Below are 21,991 nucleotides of genomic sequence, written 5' to 3'. Positions count from 1 at the left end.
ATAAGAGTAGTAATTAGTAGAAAATTGAAAGATGAATTCGATGAATATCATGATTGATGATCATAAAGCAGTGGCGTACTATTTAATTTAGAAAAATATGCCACCGATACCCTGTATCTCCGGCACTAGAGCATCTAAATTTTCGGAAAAAGCCTCCGATTTTGGACAATGTTTACATAAATACATGTGCTCAATTTCAAATTATTTCAGTTACAACTTTTTAAATTATTTAAAAAAATTTAAAATATTTTTATTAAGTTTAACACCCTGTATCTTTTAAACGAAGCGTCCTAAATAAAAACTTTATACGATAGACTTCCCTTAAAATTCACCAAAGAATACTAGTTTTCATTTTTGATCACCGTTTGGAATCACCCTGTATAGGTGTGAGTATATCTAAATCAGAAATATCTCTGTTTGCGTTATACAGCATGTTAAAATCACGATCCATTATTGGAACAATCTCAAAAACACAATAAAAATAGGTTACTTGCTTTCTGGAGAAACGCTGGAGATGCTACAGGCAATCTCCGGCGATTCTCCGGCGGTTCGCCAAAAGTTTCACAAATGCGCATGCTTGACTTGGCTGGCGAACGACTGTGCATTGAAAATCTCGTCCGGCGAACGACAAATCTCTGGCGAGTCGCTGGTGATCGACTATGCATACGGACCTAAGTGTATCAAGAGTAGTGACTATAAATCAGATAAGAGTGCGCTATTAATTTTTATATCAAAGCAAACTTATATGAAAAAAATAATTAATTTTTAGTAATAATAAACATTTTTATATATTAAGGTATACACTATTTTTTATAATTTGTTATTTCAAAAAACGTCGAGTAATGTACGTGTTGCAGCATACTGCATATTATTATATTTTTTTAATTAACAATTTTGTTGTTTATAACAGTAACTTAACAAAATATTAATATTGAAAAATGTTGAATGACGGTTTCAATCATTCAATGTGCCAACTTAAATTTCTAATCAAACTGAAGTAGCATATTTTTACTTAAAGATCTGAGGTAGTATGTTTTCCAAGTATAATATTAGATAGCATGTTTTCCAACCAAATTTTGAGATAGCATGTTTTCCAACTGAAATCTGAGATAGCATGTTTTCGTACTAATGCTTCGATTTAATCAAACATGCCTTAACCAAATTTTGCTCCTGCTCAATCAACAAGGTGTCAAATTAAAAAAAAAATGAATATCAATATTTCTAGAACTATTGCACCAATCAAGATTAAAATTTCAAAACATCACTGATCTCTATTAAAATACATACTACTATTTAATAGAGAATGCATAAGTATGACACGATACGAGCATATACAAAAAGCATATTCGTAATGTGAAATCATCAACATAATCCACAAACAGCTACTGAGAATGTGCAAAATTCTGCTTGGATCTAATCTATTGATCTATACTAATCACTAATCCATGTATTACGGGGACTATTAGAAGAAACACTACGTATTTATGGTGGGAATTTCAAAAAAAGTATTCATTTTGTTTATTGGTAGAGAACGCTGTCCAGTAAATATGATTTACATTTTTTTTATCCTTCACATATGTATAATTTGGATCAGAAAGTTAAAATTTAATTTTATATAAAATTGGTTCATTAGCATTCATCAAAACTAAATAAACTCATTCTTTTTTTGGATTTGAATTATTCTGATTATATTGGTTGTGGAATAAGTGATGTTCGTTTTTTTTTCAAATTTAAAGCACTTTATTTATAACTGCACAATTATTAATAGGCTAATCATCCATCCTTATTTATGACCTTCTCCCAATGTTCAACAAGATTCTCGATGCCTCTTCTGTAGAAATCGTCCGCTTTTGACTCGAAAAACTCATCCAATCAAGCTCTTAACTTATTGTCATTCTTAAAAGAAATACCGCATAAGGAGTTTGACAGAGTGGAAGAGGTGAAAATCTAAAGGCACAGGTTCGGGAGTTTAAGGCGGATGGGGCAGAACTTCCCAACTCAACTCCCGAAAGGCAGCTTTAGTCATATTCGCGATATGTGATCATGCATCGTCACATTACAAAAGAACATAGAGTTCTGCATTGACGGTTTGATTGTTTGGTAAGTGTTCATAATAAAGAATCCCTTTCCAATCCCACCAGACGCATAACATTGTCTTTCGAGAAAGAAGTTCGGGTCTTTTCGCGGAGTTGCTTGTTTTTTGGGGCTTAACCATTCTTTTCGCTGTTTCAAGTCAACGTACAGACACCATTTTTTCATCATTAGTGACAATACGATGAAGAAAATATTCCTTATAACCATGTGTTGATCGATGACAGAGCAAACCAGCAGCAATTGTGGAGCGCCGATTCATATTGTTTTCATTCAAAACATGTGTGACCGAACTGCCATCGAATGCAGATGGTTTACTACTGTTTTTTAATCAGATCTCATCTCCTGAGTCAATTCCCTTATTATTATCTTGGATTGTCATGAAGGAGTCGATTCAATTGCTCTTCATCAAATTCAACAGGGAGTCCAGAACGATTCATTCTTTAAGGTTGAAATCATCTTCTTTAAAATGCGAAAACCATCAACAGACTGTACGTTCATTCATGGCATCATCATAATATACGGTACAAATTTCCCGAGTTGCTTGAGCGGCATTAGCGTTTTCCCCGTCTCATTTAAAAACAAAAAGAAGCAAGTGATGAACATGATCAATTTTATCAACCTGACATTCCATTTCAAATTAATGAAAATTCACATAAATGAAATCTAAAGAAGCATCAAAAATCACAATACGATAAGTAGTAATAAGTCCTCTTTTGAATGACATGTCAATTTGACAATGCTTTAATTTTCATGTGAATTTTTAAATTTGAAAAAACCGGATATTACTTATTCCCCAACCCATTAGATACCACGAAATCGGAATAGAATAGTATTCAGATTAATGGTTCAATTAAATATGAATATATTGATACTGTATGCAAAAATTAGCTGTACGCACATGCATTTTATATACTATGTGATATTGAATGTACGCTAGGGATAACTGAGGAAAAATGGAATAATTATTTTGTTTTAAATATAATTTCTCACTAGCAACAAACTACATAATTTTTTATGTTCATTATCTATCATTTTAAATATTTTTTCTAATATTTTCTGATAACTATTTTATTTTAAAACGATTTATGACTTCTCCATTCACAACAGTGTTTAAAGTAATAGAACAGAAGTAAGAAATGGACAAAATAAGCAATGCAGTTTAATACTTTTTCTGTGTAGTTATACACAATTCAATGCTATACTATTAGAATATCGTTAATCTGTATTTACAGCAGGGCCTCGATAATCCGAACACCGAAAATGTATACCCTGTTCGGATTCACGAAGCGTTCGGATTATAGTATGTAGACATTTTAAAAGGGATTCTTCGAAATAAAACAAAAATATTTTACATTATAATGTATTTATTTAAGTATGTACATTAGATGTATGTTAGATACAATGCTATTAATCACGCTTTTTTAAAGAATTCCAATATAGTGCTTTGACGAGTAGTATTTAGCGACATAGAAAATGCTTTATCCCTTAATTTACGTAACAGCATTTTTTCCATTGATGACGAGATGCCTTCCTTAATCTTGTCCAAAATCTCGCACTTTTGTTCAATTGTTAGCATCACGTGTTTTCTTTTCTTCAATGTTGAGGCCATGATGCAAATTTGAGGCGCCAACACAATAAAATGGCAGAACGGCACGCGGGCCGACGAAACAGCGATACGTGTATTATCTAAAACACACTGCGTGGCACTGGCGAGACAGAAACTGTGAGAAACGGCGGTTGCGCAGGGGTTAGGGGGGTCGTTCAGATTATAGAGGCTTTCGGACTAGCTGGGGTACGGATTATCAAGGCCCTGCTGTATGTTGTTTCTCTGTGTTGTACTATTATTTATTAATTATTTTGATCTTGTATCCATAGACATACATATTATAAATTCACGTGCAGTAGCGAATCTTTATACAAAGTGATCGTTCCTACATAATAATTAGCATCAGTGAACACATTTTGTGCTCCATGATAACAATCTGATTATTCTGATTCTGTATTATGTTGCAAATAAAGTATCTGTATCCATGTATCATGCACTGAAATTTTAATATGGAATCGTACAATATTACTAGCTACAAGATTATAATTTCAGGAGGAAAAAAATTGTTTATGTTGCCAAAAATATGCAGATAAGTATCTCAATGATAATAATAAATGTTTTTGAAAAATATTAGATAAAAATAAAAGATAAGAATCTTCAGAATGATAATTTAAAATTTGACTCAACAATTTTAGTTGCGTCATTCGTGAAATGAACCAAATTACAAAATACTGAAAATCTTGTCTGTAGAATCTGTCTTCTCTGTATGTCATCCATCAATGAGTTATTCATTTTGCAAAAGTATCTTTCGTTGCTTTATATACTCACAAAAGTTTATAAATTTTCATCCCTTTAAATACCTATATAACATTATCAGAAGATTAACGATTAGATATAACCAAATTTTTTTAGAAATTTATATAAATTATATTTCACTTCATTTTTCCTTTTGCCTAATTTCTATATAATCTAAACTATTCCATACGTAACAGTAGTCGTTGTTGATAAACTTGGTTTTGACATTGTAATACCACAAAACTCTGTTTGAATATCTCCACTGATTTAGAGGAAAAAAATAAATATTTATTTTACACCTTCATGTTTAAAACTGCCATTATTTTCAAAGGTTCGATTGATCCTCAAAGTTTGTTCTTTTAAAAGAACCACGTGTAAGTAATATATTTCAAAAGAATATTTTTTTACGGGGTAATTTAACCTGACTTAGTGCTTAGTGACTTGTATACTTACCTTGTAATTGAAAATTTGTTTTCAGTAGCTTTAATATAATAGATATATCCAATTAAAACAGTTGCAGCTGCAAATAATAATCCGTATCTATTTCTGAAATTGAATAATATCCATGCTGGAACATTGTTGTTTATTCGCAGCCATAAGCTTCTGTTCTTATTTAGGCGATTCCTCATCATCTGTTCATCTCTCTTGCGTTGATCAAGTCTTAAAATAAATCAACAAGTAACTCCCAGATTAGTGTGACAAAATTAAACATTATTTTTTACAATCACCATAACAGAAATTGAGTGACAGTCAAGAAGCAGAAAGAAGTGAAAATAACACAAGCAAAGTTACACTAATAGCCTAAAAGTCAGCAACTACATATAGAAAAGAGAATATAATGTCCAGGATTTTCTAAAGTACTATTCATTCATTATTTTTAAATTATACAGTGCGTCCTAGAAGTAACGCAAAAAATTCGTATTTTATTTTGTGTTGAGTTTTCACAAAAACGCTAAAACACGTCAATTAGTAAATTAGAATTGTCGTTTTGTCACGTTGCTTAAACCTTTTTTGCGCTATGTTTCATAAACCTATGACGTCATCGACATTTTTTTTAAATAGCACCACCTAATTTTTTAAGCATAAATGGATAGCCCTTTTGAAGGGAAATGCGTCGATATAGGGTTTGGCCTACTTTAGTTTGACAGGAGCGAAAAAAAAGCCAACGATTGGAATGAACATGGTTTGAATTAATAACAAAAATAGGTATCACAAACTTATGCGCGAACAGTGCTATAGCAAAAAATCTGTTTTGGTTGATTGTTGGCACATGTTTTTATGTAGATTGGGTAGGTACACCCGATCACAGTGGCTATGTAGGCATTGTTCTGAAGACGACAGTTAGCGAATGCAATAGTGCCTCATATCATTGTGACAGTTACAAATACCATAACTTTACATTACGATGGTGTTGTGTTTAAATGAGAAACAAAGAACTGAAATCCTAATTATGGTTGGATACGGAGATAGGATCCGTAGTTATGATGAAGTATGTCAATTATTCAATGCCAAGTATCCAGAACAACCAATACCTCCGTCTACAGTATGCAGATTAGTACCCAAATTTGAAGACGCTGGCCATGTTAGAAATCTGTCTAGATCTAGAAGGCCAACGACAGTGATAGAAAATGATAGGCAAAATGTTATGTTTAGCTGTCACTGAAAATCCACACACTGCCATTCGTCGTATCGCCGAAAACGCCAACATATCAATACATAAAAACGTACCTACAATCAACCAAAACACAAAACATCCCCAAATTTCCATTTTTTACTGTGGCACTGTTCTCGCATCAGTTTATGATACCTACTTTTGTTGTTATTTTAAACCATGTCCATTCCAGTCATTGGCTTTTTTTTCGCTCCTGTCAAAGTAAAGTAGGCCAAACCCTATATCGACGTATTTCCCTTCAAAAGGACTATCCATTTATGCTTAAAAAATTAGGTAGTGCTATTTAAAAAAAATGTCGATGACGTCATAGGTTTATGAAACATAGAGCAAAAAAGGTTTAAGCAACGTGACAAAATGACAATTCCTATTTACTAATTGACGTGTTTTAGCGTTTTTGTGAAAACGCAAAACAAAATAAAATACGAATTTTTTGCGTTACTTCTGGGACACACTATATTAATCATTGCTTATAAATGTCACCATTACATAATATACTATCAACTAGAGGTTTTACTACAGGGTGTTATTAAAATTCATGGAAAACTAATGATTTTTTTTTTAAATAGAACATCTCTTTATATTTGAAAAAAAAACATTCTTTTAGAATTATGCCATAAGAGTGTAGCGTGTTAAGACAAAAACTTGATAGCCAAATAACCGATGAAATTAAATTCTCTTTACACATTAAGCATATTGGACCTATCAAATCAAATGTAATTGTAATCCTGAAAAAGTGTGCCACTCAAATATTAAATAATATACACAATGTTCCATTTAAATAATCGCAAGTTAGTTGTACACTTTTTAAGAATACCCGTATACAAAATTTGTATCATCTTAAAAAAACTTCTGGTTAGTAGCTACAACTTTGTTTTTTTTTTTGTAAACTTAAAAATACTAAAATTAATTTAATTTTTAAAATGATCCAAATCAATAATTGTGTTTTCAACATCTTAAAAAAAAATTATTATTCCAACCATCCACTATATATTTGTGACAGTGGTAATATGTGCTATATAAAAATAAGGTCAGTATGTGCAGAAGCAAACAAGGTGAGATTAGGATACAAAATAAAACAAATGCAATGAGTTTATATTTACAAGCTAAAATCTACACTGAAAAGCTTGAACATATTTACAAATTTTTTTGTTTATATCTACGAAATGCTAAAGAAGAAAGCAAAATAAAATAAAAGCGAAAAGTAAACAACTGTTTTATAAAATATAAAATTTTTTGCACAAGATAAAACAATCCAAAAACTACATACTCTTTTTGTACTCTCTTCTTTACTAAATATTCTAATTTTTCAGGGGGATATTTCTTGTAGAATGTAGAAGATCTAGTCAAAATTTCTTCAAAATCTAAATCATCTGGTATTTGGGATAACAAACAATGAATGCTTGCCATATCACAACCCTCTGAAAATATCTCTTGTCGCCTCTGAACTACTAGTGATGTTGCAACATATATTGGCATTAATGGAGGTGTTGCCAAAAAATAATCATATAGTCTTACTACATCCTTATACTTGTTTAAGGAATGTCCGAACCAAGTTAAATACCATGGCAGTGCAAACATCGTACCCACAGAAGCGCTAAAAAATATTGTTTCTAAATACCTGCACTATGAATTAGAAATAATTATATAATAAAATACTGCTTAGTAAATATTATAAATAAATAATAAATCATATTTAATACACCGAAATGTGCCGAAAACCAAGTTTTTTCCATCATGAATGGAAAAAACTATATAGTCTTCGTGATATTGTTATTTCAGTTTCATCTAACAAAGCACTACAATATTCATATAGATGTCACTACAGGAAATACGTTTATAGTAAAAATAGTATGGTTATTTCATTCATTCAAATTCCGGCAAAATACACCTAAACAAAAAACGAGAAAATGACGGTATGTCAGGTGCACGTGCACGATGATGAGTTCTCCGGCCTATACGTCCATTTCGCCATTTTTTTGTTCTGAAAACATTTCTATTTTCTATCCTCTACACATTATTATGTACATATTTACACAAAAGGAGCATGGCAAGTGGTTGTACAAATTTATAACATTTGCAACCAACTAAAAGCTTTATTTCGCATTATATTCTACATTTTTGTACTTATATGGATTCGGACTAGAGAAGGTGTGAATGTAGTTATTTCTTGTGTGGATCTTTGAGCTGTTGTCTTTTATTGTTGTGTTGTGGCTGTGAAATATTTTATGTGTGGACTTTACTATTTTTTCAATGAAAGAAAAAACATTAACAGAGTAAGTATTACAATTTGCTAGGCATAGTTGTATTTAGTACTAAATTCAAGTAAAAATAATAGGTATTAAAATAAATATGTAGGTATTGTATTTGATTATTTGAAAATAAAAATTACATATGTGACAATGGACTTTCCGCTTGCTTAGCCATAATATAAAATATGACATATTGTTGCAATGCACATACAGGCTGTTCCAATAGTGTGACAAAGTTTATATTTATTTTCAGTTATACAGACCAAAATCTTCAGACCAAAAACAAGATTTTCTGATGTTTAATTCGGTCTGAAAATAATGAATAATGGAAATAATAATAAAATGTGAATCTGAGCAAATAAATTTTTTCGTATCACTACTACAGGCAGTTACTAAACATTATCGCACTATTGTGGCACCCTATATATGACTAGATTAGGACATTATGGTAAATCAAAAGCATAATAGGTAAAATTGTATAATCATCTATGTTTATAACAAATATTATCTGATAAAATTCTTTTCTTACTTTCAGGTACAGAGACAGTTAAATATAACCGGAAGAAGTCTATATGTTATTTCGTAATATACCTATAGTGGTGAAAACAATATATACCTAAAATGATCATGACATTCTTTGAATATTTACTTATTAATTAACAGAAACCATAACTACCNCCTGAAAATTTCATTAAGTTTTCTTTTTCCAACAAAGAGTTACGTCTTAAAAACTACTTTTATAGTTGCACCTTTGAAGGTCTGTAACTTCAAAATGGTGCGTTTAAGAGGTTATGTTTATTAGAGTTTTTAGTCATATTTTTTTATGTACTATCACCACCCAAAGTTTGTAACATACTTTACGGGACACCCTGTATATTAACAACACGCGAATTTTTTTTATCAAGAATTACTTAATATTAATTATTAAAAATATATTTTTTTTTTTCATTTCTGTTTATACCAAAGTAAGCCGCTTTATTCACAAATCGTAATTACAACATAACTTTCCGTTATGAACAACTTTTTTTATTAACATTTTTTTATATTATCAAAAATAAAAGCAGTTTATTCTTCACCATTATTAATGTTGTTAAATTTCTGATCACCCTGTGTATATAAAATTAAAGTTCTTCATGACAACTATATTCGATTAAAAAGCGAAATATTTTTTGTCACGAATTACTTTTTCTAGTAGAATAGAAAATAAAAATGTTTTCCCTCTTATCCGCTTTAACCATAGACATACTAATATGTATAGGTATATTACAAATTATTGTTTTAAATAAACTGAAAATTGTTTATATTTCATATTTCCTAAAATTATAAAATAGTATGGATTTGCAGTTAGTTATATACTTTTATACAATAATATACCTAAAATGATCATGACATTCTTTGAATATTTACTTATTAATTAACAGAAACCATAACTACCAATTCAGAATCAATTTATACCAAATTGACCACAATACAACAGCTGTTCGTTAAAAATAACCCGAGTCAATTCAAAAATTAATTTTTACTAGTGCGACATATATTACAAATTAAGCGAATAGGTCAGACATAATGTGATTTATGAATGATTATTTTTTAATAATTTTATTCCAATATCTTTTTAAATAATAAAGTGTTGAACAAACTATGAAATAAAGTCTAATCAGTTTATTTAATAAAAGACAAGTATATAAAAAATTGCATAATTCTATAATACTATGAAAAAATAATCGTTTGTTTGCAAAAGTCCAAAAAATCTTTATATTTAGAAATTAATATATCACGAATTATTTATCTATCCCAATTAATTTTTGCTTTATTGTCTTCGTTTATACTTTGCCAAATGTGATGAAATTTTACTACTTTCTTCCATTGCTTTAAATATATATTGGAATAAAAAAAAGGGCTGTTTTCTACTACTTTTCGGTATAATATAGGCAACCAGGGTTGCATCAGTTTCCATCCTTAAGTGTTCATGATGATTTTTGAAATGTGCAAATTTCTGGAACCACGATGCAACGTAAAATTTTGCATGATACTGGGGAAAATTTTCACAGAAACGGTTCAACTTTTGAAACAAGCTTACAGAGATGATTCTGTGGGTCGTACGCAATGTTACGAATGGTTTTCATGATTTAAAAGTAGTCGTTAGACTAGTAGTAGCAGAAGAGGTTAGCATCTCAATAGTCACACCATATTTTGACTAAACAATTGAACATGAATCGAGTAAAAGTAGTAGCAGTAAAATTTATCATTATATTAGTTTGATGACAGAAATAATGGAAAGAAAATCTTGTGGACATTTGTCGGCAACTCCTTGAAAATCCACAAAAAAGAGAAGAGAGTTGTGACGAGATAACTCATGGTTCTTGCACTATCACAGGGGTCGGCAAACCGCGGCTCTTTCAAGAGACAATTGCGGCTCTTCAAATTCCCCTAAAAATTAAAAGTTAAAGCGGACAGACACGCAGCACACGAGTACGCATAAAGACGCGTATAGACTTCCGTATCCGATTCAGATTTGAAATAAAATGTAACAGAAATAAAATTTCGTGGCTCTTTGAAATTCATGAAATTGATATTTTTATTGCAGATGGCTCTTCCGACTTAAAAGTTTTCCGACCCCTGCACTATCACAATGCGCCCGCACACTCAGCTTTGTTAATTCGTCAGTTTTGTGCCAAAAATCATATTACTGTCCTCCCTTACCCTTTTTACTAGCCAGATTTTTTCTTATTATCCAAATTAAAATCAGTGCTGAAAGGACGACGTTTTCAGACTATTGATGACATCAAAGCAAATTCATCACAGACTTTAAAGGCCGTTTCAAATTAAGCTATCCAGGACTGTTTCGTGAAATGGAAACACCGATGAGAAAAGTCTGTGAATAGAGACGGGAAGTAATTTGAAGGAGACGAGGACCAATAATGTATAAAACTAATAATAAACTTTAAAAAAATAAAGTTTGGTTATTTTCTGAACAGACTAAGCCAAAAAATTAATTTACCATTATTGACATGCAGGGCGGACCTACTTTTAAAAACAAATAATGCTTACCTTTCCATAAAGTTATGCAACTCAGTATCAACTTTGTACAAGAGGGCATACATATAATTAAGTCTATAAGAGGTTTTTTCCATTGTTGGTTCCATGCACTCTCGTAAATGGTAAGTGCTTAATTTTTCCATTATCCTAAAGGCTATCACTTCTCCAACAACTAATAAAAAAGTTACAGCTACATCATGATATCCCTAAAAAATTCAATTCTGAACCCATGTCAGTACTAATTGTAAAATATGATTGCTGAGAACAGTTACGTCTCTAAATTTTGTAACAACATTTAATGTGTATAAAAGTTAATCAATACCAACCTGATAATATCTTAAATTTGGGTACTTCATAATTACTCTTAAAATAAGAACAGTAAGCTGATCTTGCAAAGCAACACGTTGTTTATATGGAATGCCTAGAATGTATAAAGAAAATTTAATACAGAATATTACATATATCATATTTATATCATTATTGAAATAAATAAATAAATCCTTATTTCAACTTCAAGAAAAGCTAATTTCAACTCTTTTATCGAAATATTTGTAATATAGACTGATTAACCTAAATTATTAATAACAACATTAATCAGGCCTGTACTCAGTTTTATGAAAAATTAATCTCAGCATTCACACGACCTGTTCCCAAAAGAATACCAAAAAGTATATCATATATTGGTTTAACAAACACATTATAAAGGATAAAGGATATTAAATGCAAATCTTTATTTTTGGTAATTATAAGAATGTATTGGTGACATAAGTTATTTAAATCAGTTCAAATATTTGCACATTAAAATAAAGAGAGATGTTGATATTGCTCACAGAAAATGAAAATACCTATCACTCATAAAAATTAGTCCCAGTAATTTTTGGGCTTTTCTGAACAAAATAAGGAAAACTAAAATCTAATCTAATCTACCAATCTACATCTAATATACCAAACTCAATGAGCTATGTACAACGAACAGAGTTCTGAGGATCTGCAGGACATCTTTGCTTTGCTCAATATTGTCAAACGGCATTTATACAGTCTTTGATTTCTGATCCATCTAAACTTAAGCTGCCCGTATAGTAATACTATTCTCAGATTAATGTATTGAATATAGCTGAAAATGATGGTCTACAGCATTAAAGAAAAATCAGGATTTTTTTTTAATTGAAAAATTGTGCAGCACTTTTTGCTTTACTACGTTTTGGCATAGATAAAAAAATTGTCCAATATTTAAAAAAAGAGACAAATGTGTATTGTATAGAACTAGACCTATAACAATTGTCTTTGGCATTATATATGTCACGTCAACGATTTCAACTGCTTTACCATAATTTCAATGAATTTCTATCTCTTGAGACAACGGAGATCCCAATGGTGGGGCACAAAAAATGTAACCTATTTTTTAAATATTTAAAATAACTAAAATGAAATAAGTTTTTGAAACCAATACAATCCCCAGCAGTAAATAAATTAGACTCGATTCTATTTCCACCACTTAATTTCTTGGCCAATTTATGGAAGAAAATACCACAACGTTTGTATTAGAAATTTAAGTATTGAGTTTAAAATTGGTAAATGTAAAACTGATTTATACCATATTTTGAAAGTGTCTCCAGAGAAAAAACGGCATTAAATCAATGAATAGCAGTAAGTGCATAGAGCAAATTAAGAATATACTGAATACAGTATATTTTAAGAATACTTTAAATGTAAAGAAAGGCAGTGAAGTGCTGTGTGATGGTATTATTGTTAATCTTAACACTAAACACTTAAGATTATTAACTTTAATGAAGAGATTTATTTAACACAAATCCAATGATTTTAAATTAAATTAACGAGGAAACAAAAAAGAAAGTTTAATTATTTCTCGTATAAAATCTTAATGGTATTATAAATCATACATAATGATTACACCAATGAATTCATAATTGAAAAAAATTCTGTTTATAACAATTAAAATGTACAAACTTATTTAGAATTATATTAAACTAATTGTAAGTCTAGTTAAACTAGAAATTGATTAAAAAAATTAATGTTCACTTTATTTTAAAGACATTAAGTTAACACATTCACTGCCGATGCATTTCACCCTCATGCCACCTAGATTCCAAAGTCACATTTATGTAACATCTTGAACTAGTGTTCTGTAATTATTTAAAATTAAGTGCAAATTTAATTTTTGCTTCTTGAAAAAAACGGTTATAAGTGTCCACTGGCAGTGAACGAGTTAATTGAAATAAAAATAAACTAAAGAAAAATCCTATTAAATTAAATCAAGAGATTTTATTAGATAGCTAAATTATAGGTACCTATATAAAATTTACCTAACTTCATAGATAAGATTCTTAACTAATAATATATGAGAAACTCCTCTAAGGGCTAGATTGTCCGCAATATCGTCAGTCAAGAATCTTGTCTATGAGGTTATATACAGTATGTCTAATTCAGAATTAAAAATGACTTTAGATTTTGTCATAAAAATAGCAGCGACATATCTAAAAAAATTAATCTGATGATGGCCCCTCGAAGACGAAACGTCGGATTGCACAAATGTTGATGCCATTGGATAGAGCGAAAAAAAATGGCAGTGTAAATAAAATTCGTTTTCAAATAAAGCCAGAAAAAAAAACTATTTTGCAAAATTTCAGGCTTTTTCGGATATCTCCGGAACCACCCAGAATTTTAAAAAACTTTCTAAAGGGCATATTGTTAGGTATAAAAACACAACTTTTTTCTAATTTGAGCCGCCCCGTATCTCTTACTGTTTATTAGATCCTAATGCTATCCCATCCCTATACTGGACACACTGTATATTCTACATACCTAAATTTTTGGTATCTATACCTAGATTTGTTTTGAATGTATTTGAATTAGCTTACAAATATATATTATAATATTTCTAAGATATTCTGACAAATTTTCTACATAAAAATATAGATTTTTTAAAGCTGTTTTTTTTATTGTTTTCTTCCAAGGTTTTTTTATAATTACAGAAGTTTTCGGATTTTACTGTATTCAAATCAAACAAATTATTATTTATTAAAATTCATAAAATTTTGAGCCATGGAAATGATGGAGCCATGCTTCAAGGGATGCTTTCCTGAATGGAAATGATCCAATTTAGATTAAGTTATGCTAGTACAGTTCATAGTTATGGGTCAAAAAAAAAATTTTTATGCATTTTTTACAATAACTTGTCACTGGTTAGATCTTTTAATATAATTTGGTGCAAGGGGTTATTAGAGAAATTAAATATGAAAATAAGTTTACTTCTTATCTATAACATGAAGATTGCAGAGAATAACTGATACAGTCTTGTTTTTTCTTATATTTTTTGTTGATATATATTTTCAGAAAGACACATTTTGAACATGAAATCTTAATTTATTTGCTATAAAAAATATATACTAGCATGTTTTAGNAATTGTTTTTGACGTTCACTGGTGGTCATACTGTTACTTTCGCGAGCTTTGTGTTTTTCTGAGTTTATGTGTTCCGCAATTCGTGTTTTATAATTCCACGATATAACGCATTCACAAATTTTGCACCTTAGTTCTGCTCCGTCGAATTCTAAATCGGGGTAATTTTTTATCTAGTTTTCGACCGTAGAGCGAGCGAGAAGCCGACGCGACATTTTTACAAAGACAATAAAAACTGACACATATAATTAAAAATATGCATATTCACCGTACTGTTACTGGACAAGACGCGACGTTTCCTTACGTATGATTAGCATGCACTTGATATGATGTTGATGATTGATGCATGACTTGAACGGCCCCGTCTAATAGGAATGAAATCCGTTCCCCCCGTCCGTCGACCGACTACCGTGACCTTGACACGTGCGGGGTAAATAAACATGGTGCTTTTGTCGATTAGCCGGCACTATTATTATTTTGTGAAGAATGGATGAATATTTAAATATTGAGATCGTCGGCTGAAGTACGGACCTGAGATGTGCGAACGAAGTGCGGTCTCTACTAATAATATATGAGAAACTCCTCTAAGGGCTAGATTGTCCGCAATATCGTCAGTCAAGAATCTTGTCTATGAGGTTATATACAGTATGTCCACGATAAGGATGGGATAGTATTAGGATCTAGGAAACGGTAAGAAATACAGGGTGGTTCAAATTAGAAAAAAGTTGTGTTTTTTATACCTAACAATATATACAATACCATTTAGAAAGTTTTAAAATTCTGAGTAGTTCCGGAGATATCCCAAAATTTTTCAAAATCGTTTTTTTTTTTACTTTATTTGAAAACGAATTTTAAAATAAATGGCATTGCCACTTTTTTCGCTCTAGCCAATGGCGTCAACATTTTTGCAATCCGACATTATTGATTAAAAAAAATTGTTGAATATTTCGTACTGTATTGACTTTTATACTATTATGACTTCCTCCAATAAATATTTTGAAAGCATTCAGTCGTACTCAGGAAAAATTTTAAATGATAGCTAAGCAAAAAATTTTTTTAAGCAATTACAATAGTAATATCATCTAATTCAGAATTAAAAATGACTTTAGATTTTGTCATAAAAATAGCAGCGACATATCTAAAAAAATTAATCTGATGATGGCCCCTCGAAGACGAAACGTCGGATTGCACAAATGTTGATGCCATTGGATNCTTACCTTGTACTGACGATTTATAATATCCACTATGATTCATATTAAGTTTATTAGTTTACAAAACACTCTACACTGAGCTCTACACCTATTCACTTGCAGTGCTGAAGTAAAACTGAATAACCAGCAACTACTGTAAATGCTCAGGCGTTAGGTTGTGGTGTTTATCGCTAAAAATCCATTTAAGTTTCGAAAACGTACGTTCAACATCCACAGATATTACTGGGGCATATTTAAAGTATATATAATTTTTAACGGATGGCATATTTAGGGTGGATTAAGAAAAATCTACTTGTTTACCTTCAAAAAGATCTACTATGCGACATACAGTTAGAAATCCCGGATTGTTCTGCAAAACGGTATCAATTTTTTTCTTCACACGTTCAGCACTATGTCCTGACAACTGGGAAATAAACTGTCGCAAGTCTAAAACTTTATTTACTGCATTATTTACTGAATATTCTGATGATGTCACAGTTACTTCAAGACGGCGTATAACTGACGGTATTCGTGAATAATTAAAATGTATGTATGCTAAATCTTCTTGAAGTGTAGGATCGTTAAATATCCTTTGAGCACATAAAATTTCTATTTCATGTGCTACTTCTGTAGCATCACTTGAATCCAATTGCTGTATAACACTTTTTATGTCGTCAAAGTGTACGTAATAATAAGATGTTGCGTCTAACCACGTACCCCAACGTGTCAAAACAGGTTCTGGAGGTAGTGGTACGCCTGGAAGAGTTTCTCTGAACAAATTTATCCGGGCTGGTGCTTTCAAAAATATTTTCTTAACATTAGCTATCAATTTNTAGAACTAGACCTATAACAATTGTCTTTGGCATTATATATGTCACGTCAACGATTTCAACTGCTTTACCATAATTTCAATGAATTTCTATCTCTTGAGACAACGGAGATCCCAATGGTGGGGCACAAAAAATGTAACCTATTTTTTAAATATTTAAAATAACTAAAATGAAATAAGTTTTTGAAACCAATACAATCCCCAGCAGTAAATAAATTAGACTCGATTCTATTTCCACCACTTAATTTCTTGGCCAATTTATGGAAGAAAATACCACAACGTTTGTATTAGAAATTTAAGTATTGAGTTTAAAATTGGTAAATGTAAAACTGATTTATACCATATTTTGAAAGTGTCTCCAGAGAAAAAACGGCATTAAATCAATGAATAGCAGTAAGTGCATAGAGCAAATTAAGAATATACTGAATACAGTATATTTTAAGAATACTTTAAATGTAAAGAAAGGCAGTGAAGTGCTGTGTGATGGTATTATTGTTAATCTTAACACTAAACACTTAAGATTATTAACTTTAATGAAGAGATTTATTTAACACAAATCCAATGATTTTAAATTAAATTAACGAGGAAACAAAAAAGAAAGTTTAATTATTTCTCGTATAAAATCTTAATGGTATTATAAATCATACATAATGATTACACCAATGAATTCATAATTGAAAAAAATTCTGTTTATAACAATTAAAATGTACAAACTTATTTAGAATTATATTAAACTAATTGTAAGTCTAGTTAAACTAGAAATTGATTAAAAAAATTAATGTTCACTTTATTTTAAAGACATTAAGTTAACACATTCACTGCCGATGCATTTCACCCTCATGCCACCTAGATTCCAAAGTCACATTTATGTTACATCTTGAACTAGTGTTCTGTAATTATTTAAAATTAAGTGCAAATTTAATTTTTGCTTCTTGAAAAAAACGGTTATAAGTGTCCACTGGCAGTGAACGAGTTAATTGAAATAAAAATAAACTAAAGAAAAATCCTATTAAATTAAATCAAGAGATTTTATTAGATAGCTAAATTATAGGTACCTATATAAAATTTACCTAACTTCATAGATAAGATTCTTAACTAATAATATATGAGAAACTCCTCTAAGGGCTAGATTGTCCGCAATATCGTCAGTCAAGAATCTTGTCTATGAGGTTATATACAGTATGTCTAATTCAGAATTAAAAATGACTTTAGATTTTGTCATAAAAATAGCAGCGACATATCTAAAAAAATTAATCTGATGATGGCCCCTCGAAGACGAAACGTCGGATTGCACAAATGTTGATGCCATTGGATAGAGCGAAAAAAAATGGCAGTGTAAATAAAATTCGTTTTCAAATAAAGCCAGAAAAAAAAACTATTTTGCAAAATTTCAGGCTTTTTCGGATATCTCCGGAACCACCCAGAATTTTAAAAAACTTTCTAAAGGGCATATTGTTAGGTATAAAAACACAACTTTTTTCTAATTTGAGCCGCCCCGTATCTCTTACTGTTTATTAGATCCTAATGCTATCCCATCCCTATAATGGACACACTGTATATTCTAAATACCTAGATTTTTGGTATCTATACCTAGATTTGTTTTGAATGTATTTGAATTAGCTTACAAATATATATTATAATATTTCTAAGATATTCTGACAAATTTTCTACATAAAAATATAGATTTTTTAAAGCTGTTTTTTTTATTGTTTTCTTCCAAGGTTTTTTTATAATTACAGAAGTTTTCGGATTTTACTGTATTCAAATCAAACAAATTATTATTTATTAAAATTCATAAAATTTTGAGCCATGGAAATGATGGAGCCATGCTTCAAGGGATGCTTTCCTGAATGGAAATGATCCCTGAATGAAAGTTATGCTAGTACAGTTCATAGTTATGGGTCAAAAAAAAATTTTTTATGCATTTTTTACAATAACTTGTCACTGGTTAGATCTTTTAATATAATTTGGTGCAAGGGGTTATTAGAGAAATTAAATATGAAAATAAGTTTACTTCTTATCTATAACATGAAGATTGCAGAGAATAACTGATACAGTCTTGTTTTTTCTTATATTTTTTGTTGATATATATTTTCAGAAAGACACATTTTGAACATGAAATCTTAATTTATTTGCTATAAAAAATATATACTAGCATGTTTTAGATTAAGTTATTTTTTGCTTCCTTAGTGGATAATTGTGGCTCTTCAAAATAAATTTTTTTAACGAATTTTTTAAAATAACTCGTTCACTGTTCAAGATATTTTAATAATTAAAGTTAGAGCAAGGGTTTTATAGAGAAATTAAGTACAAAAATAGGCTTGCTTCTTACCTATAACATAAAGATTGCAAAGTATACCTGAAACAATCTTTTGTTTTTTGCTATATTTTTCTGTTGATATGGATTATCAGAAAAAAATGTTTTATGAAATTTTAATTTGTTTGCTATAAAAAAAAAATATACATGTTGACTGTCACTAAAATAATTCCAGGGTAGGGTTACCAAATTTAGAAAAACGTGCTTGAGTGTATGGGTGGCCGAAAAGTAGAGAATTCGCCACAAGCAAAATTTTAATTTTTCCAGGTCAAACGATTTAAGAATTCAATTTGTCAAAAACTGTTTTGGATAATTGAAAAAGTATTTAAATAAATAAATACTACATAAAACAAATTTATATTGAATAAAAAAACAAAAATCTTTAAAATATTAAGGAACATTACCTACCTACAATTTGTCAAACAATAAAATTGAACAATTAAACAAAAATAAACTTATTTCACATATCTAATAGGGCAGTCCATGTTATTTATATACTGATGAATGATCTTAACTGAAATGAAATATCTAATAAACATATTTCATATTTTGCAGAGTATTGGTTTCCCACATATCACGTAAAAAAAATTATTTCGCCTACTATAACACTAGTTTTGCTATCACAGTACCTACAGAATAGTAGGTCGCTCTCTGTCAGTAGGCACTAACAGCTCTCATACTCAAAATACCTAAGTCCTAAGTGTTTTTAATAATCTATATGCCTGAATATACCAAATTTCACAAAAATATTTTTAAAAATAACAAGATTGATCTAAGTCTGTGTATTTTAATTTAAGGAAAGCTACCATTTAAATATGGCTCATTCGCTTCCGACATCCTGTATATGTAAGTAGACAATTATGTAAATATATCATTTACCTGGGGGAAATCTCTTTAGAGACCTATTTACATCTAGAACAACTTGCTGATATTCACTGTGAGTAGATAATTCCTCTAAGGAAGGTATTTTTTCATCTAGACATGGATCAACTTCCAGAAGTAAAGGCCACACTTTGCAGCGTAAATCATCTAAAAAAAAATTATAAATTGCTTCATGGGCTTTTGGCGCGAACTATAAATGATTAAGTAACTATTATAACTTGTTGAATAGTAGAATAGTCTCGAAATATTTAATATTAATTTGTTTTAACAAATTGAGGAGAAAATTAAACCTTATGCAGACTTGCAAAGTAGGCCTAGGTATAAAAATACATATTATTTGAAGAAATTAACTCGAGTTGAAAACCAGTAGTAAACAGAGGCAATTGTTGAAAAATAAAATGATATTTATTTTTTATAATGAAGTATGTCATAATGTGACCTACCCTAATATTTTGAAATTTTCATTTTTCTTAAATTCTTCCGTTTTCCTCCATTATATAAAGTTAAAGAAATCCAATCTTAATATCAAAAATAAAAATAAATAGGTATAACTATAATGAAAAGTAAAAATAAGTATGAAGTTATCTATCAATTTATGAATGTATGAAAAAATATATATTTTGCACATATTTACAACCCTTTTAAAAATCTCAGTCAGACAACTTTAAATTATTTTTTTTCTAAAATTTTTTTTTTTCATCATTAAAGTTGCCTATGTGGGCCCTAAAATCATTCTTAAAACATCTCCTAAAAATCAGTTTGAGTCACGCTTCATTAGCAAAATATGACCAATCCAAATTTTCCAGCCGTCACTGCCCATATAAAAGCATCCCTCATAATCCACAAAATACATTTCAATTCTACAAAAGAATAGCATCTTACCAGCAACTAAGCCATATGTACTGACAGCTAAGGTTTGCCAAGTTGTAACGTTTGTACATTCATTCTCTAAAGCTTCCTCAATTAATTTTCTTTTCTCTACTTCCTCTTCAGATTCTAGTTCTGAAAATCAATGATATATTTTTTCTAAATATAAGAAAATAACATATGTACCTCTATCAAATTTTAATTCACTTCTATTATCTTCAATATCCTCATCATTCTTTATATCTTCTGATTTCTTTTTCGACGATGATCCATTATTGACCAAAAAACTTTCTTCGTCTGTACTACTAATTTCGTCTTCATAATTATCCATTGCCTAACTGTTCTTTAATCTATTAGTTGTAACATTTGTTATCAAAACATTAGTATAGGAGAAAATGACCACAAATTTAGGTAACCTCTTCTATAAACTGTCACAAAGATATGTCAAACATCAGCTGAGCTGATCTTATTAGTTGCTTTCGTTTTAAAAAATTGGAATTGCTTAGCTCGCTATTGAACTATCACGTGAACCTACACGGCCGTTTGCACATATTTTATCCCTCTTTATCCTGCCTCATCTCGTGTAGGCCTGGACAGCCTTCGTAGGTGGGCCCCATCCGTCATCTACCCCGACCGCAAATGTGACCGGTGTAGGCGCTTTGTGGGACCTCCTTTTGTCCTGGCTGGGCCCCGCCGGCTAGGGCCCTTTCTTCTGGCGCTCTTCTTTCTTCGCCGGCTCGTCTGTGTAAACCCCGGGGGTGGTGTCATGTTTATGTGTGGTATGGTTGGGTATGGTAGTGTCTACAAAAAGTCCAAAGACACGCCCACTAGGTGTGCAAATTTCGCCGGGCCACACTCCGACAGCTATATGGGGTGCCCTCAGTACCCCAAAGCTAAAACCACAAAAACACTAAACACAAACACACATACGACACAAAACACTATACAAACACACAGACAACCCCTCCTACCCACCCCAAACACAACCCCGGGACTCACATACGCTGACTTGACCAGAAAAACACAAAACACACAAAAACAAAAACACAACACTTCACCACACGCACACACAGACACGACGACCTCTCTACC

General features: G+C 30.6%; 1 protein-coding gene across 1 annotated transcript in view; it reads right to left on the bottom strand.

The window, feature by feature from the left end:
• LOC108911789 (TBC1 domain family member 20) overlaps window positions 1–21,332 on the bottom strand; it is a 24,108-nt gene extending 2,776 nt beyond the window's left edge. The window contains exons 1-7 of the mRNA XM_018716812.1: window positions 21,086–21,332; window positions 20,915–21,034; window positions 20,030–20,179; window positions 11,722–11,816; window positions 11,408–11,601; window positions 7,375–7,701; window positions 4,889–5,095 (exon numbers count right to left, since the gene is read on the bottom strand). Coding sequence (XP_018572328.1) covers window positions 4,889–5,095; window positions 7,375–7,701; window positions 11,408–11,601; window positions 11,722–11,816; window positions 20,030–20,179; window positions 20,915–21,034; window positions 21,086–21,230 — 1,238 coding nt within the window. The 5' untranslated portion in view covers window positions 21,231–21,332. The remainder of the gene's footprint in view (window positions 1–4,888; window positions 5,096–7,374; window positions 7,702–11,407; window positions 11,602–11,721; window positions 11,817–20,029; window positions 20,180–20,914; window positions 21,035–21,085) is intronic.
• Between the last annotated feature and the right edge of the window lie 659 nt (window positions 21,333–21,991).

This window comes from Anoplophora glabripennis, unplaced genomic scaffold, assembly GCF_000390285.2.
Source record: "Anoplophora glabripennis isolate ALB-LARVAE unplaced genomic scaffold, Agla_2.0 scaffold752, whole genome shotgun sequence".
Taxonomy (NCBI): domain Eukaryota; kingdom Metazoa; phylum Arthropoda; class Insecta; order Coleoptera; family Cerambycidae; genus Anoplophora; species Anoplophora glabripennis.
This window is presented reverse-complemented; position numbering and strand designations above follow the sequence as displayed.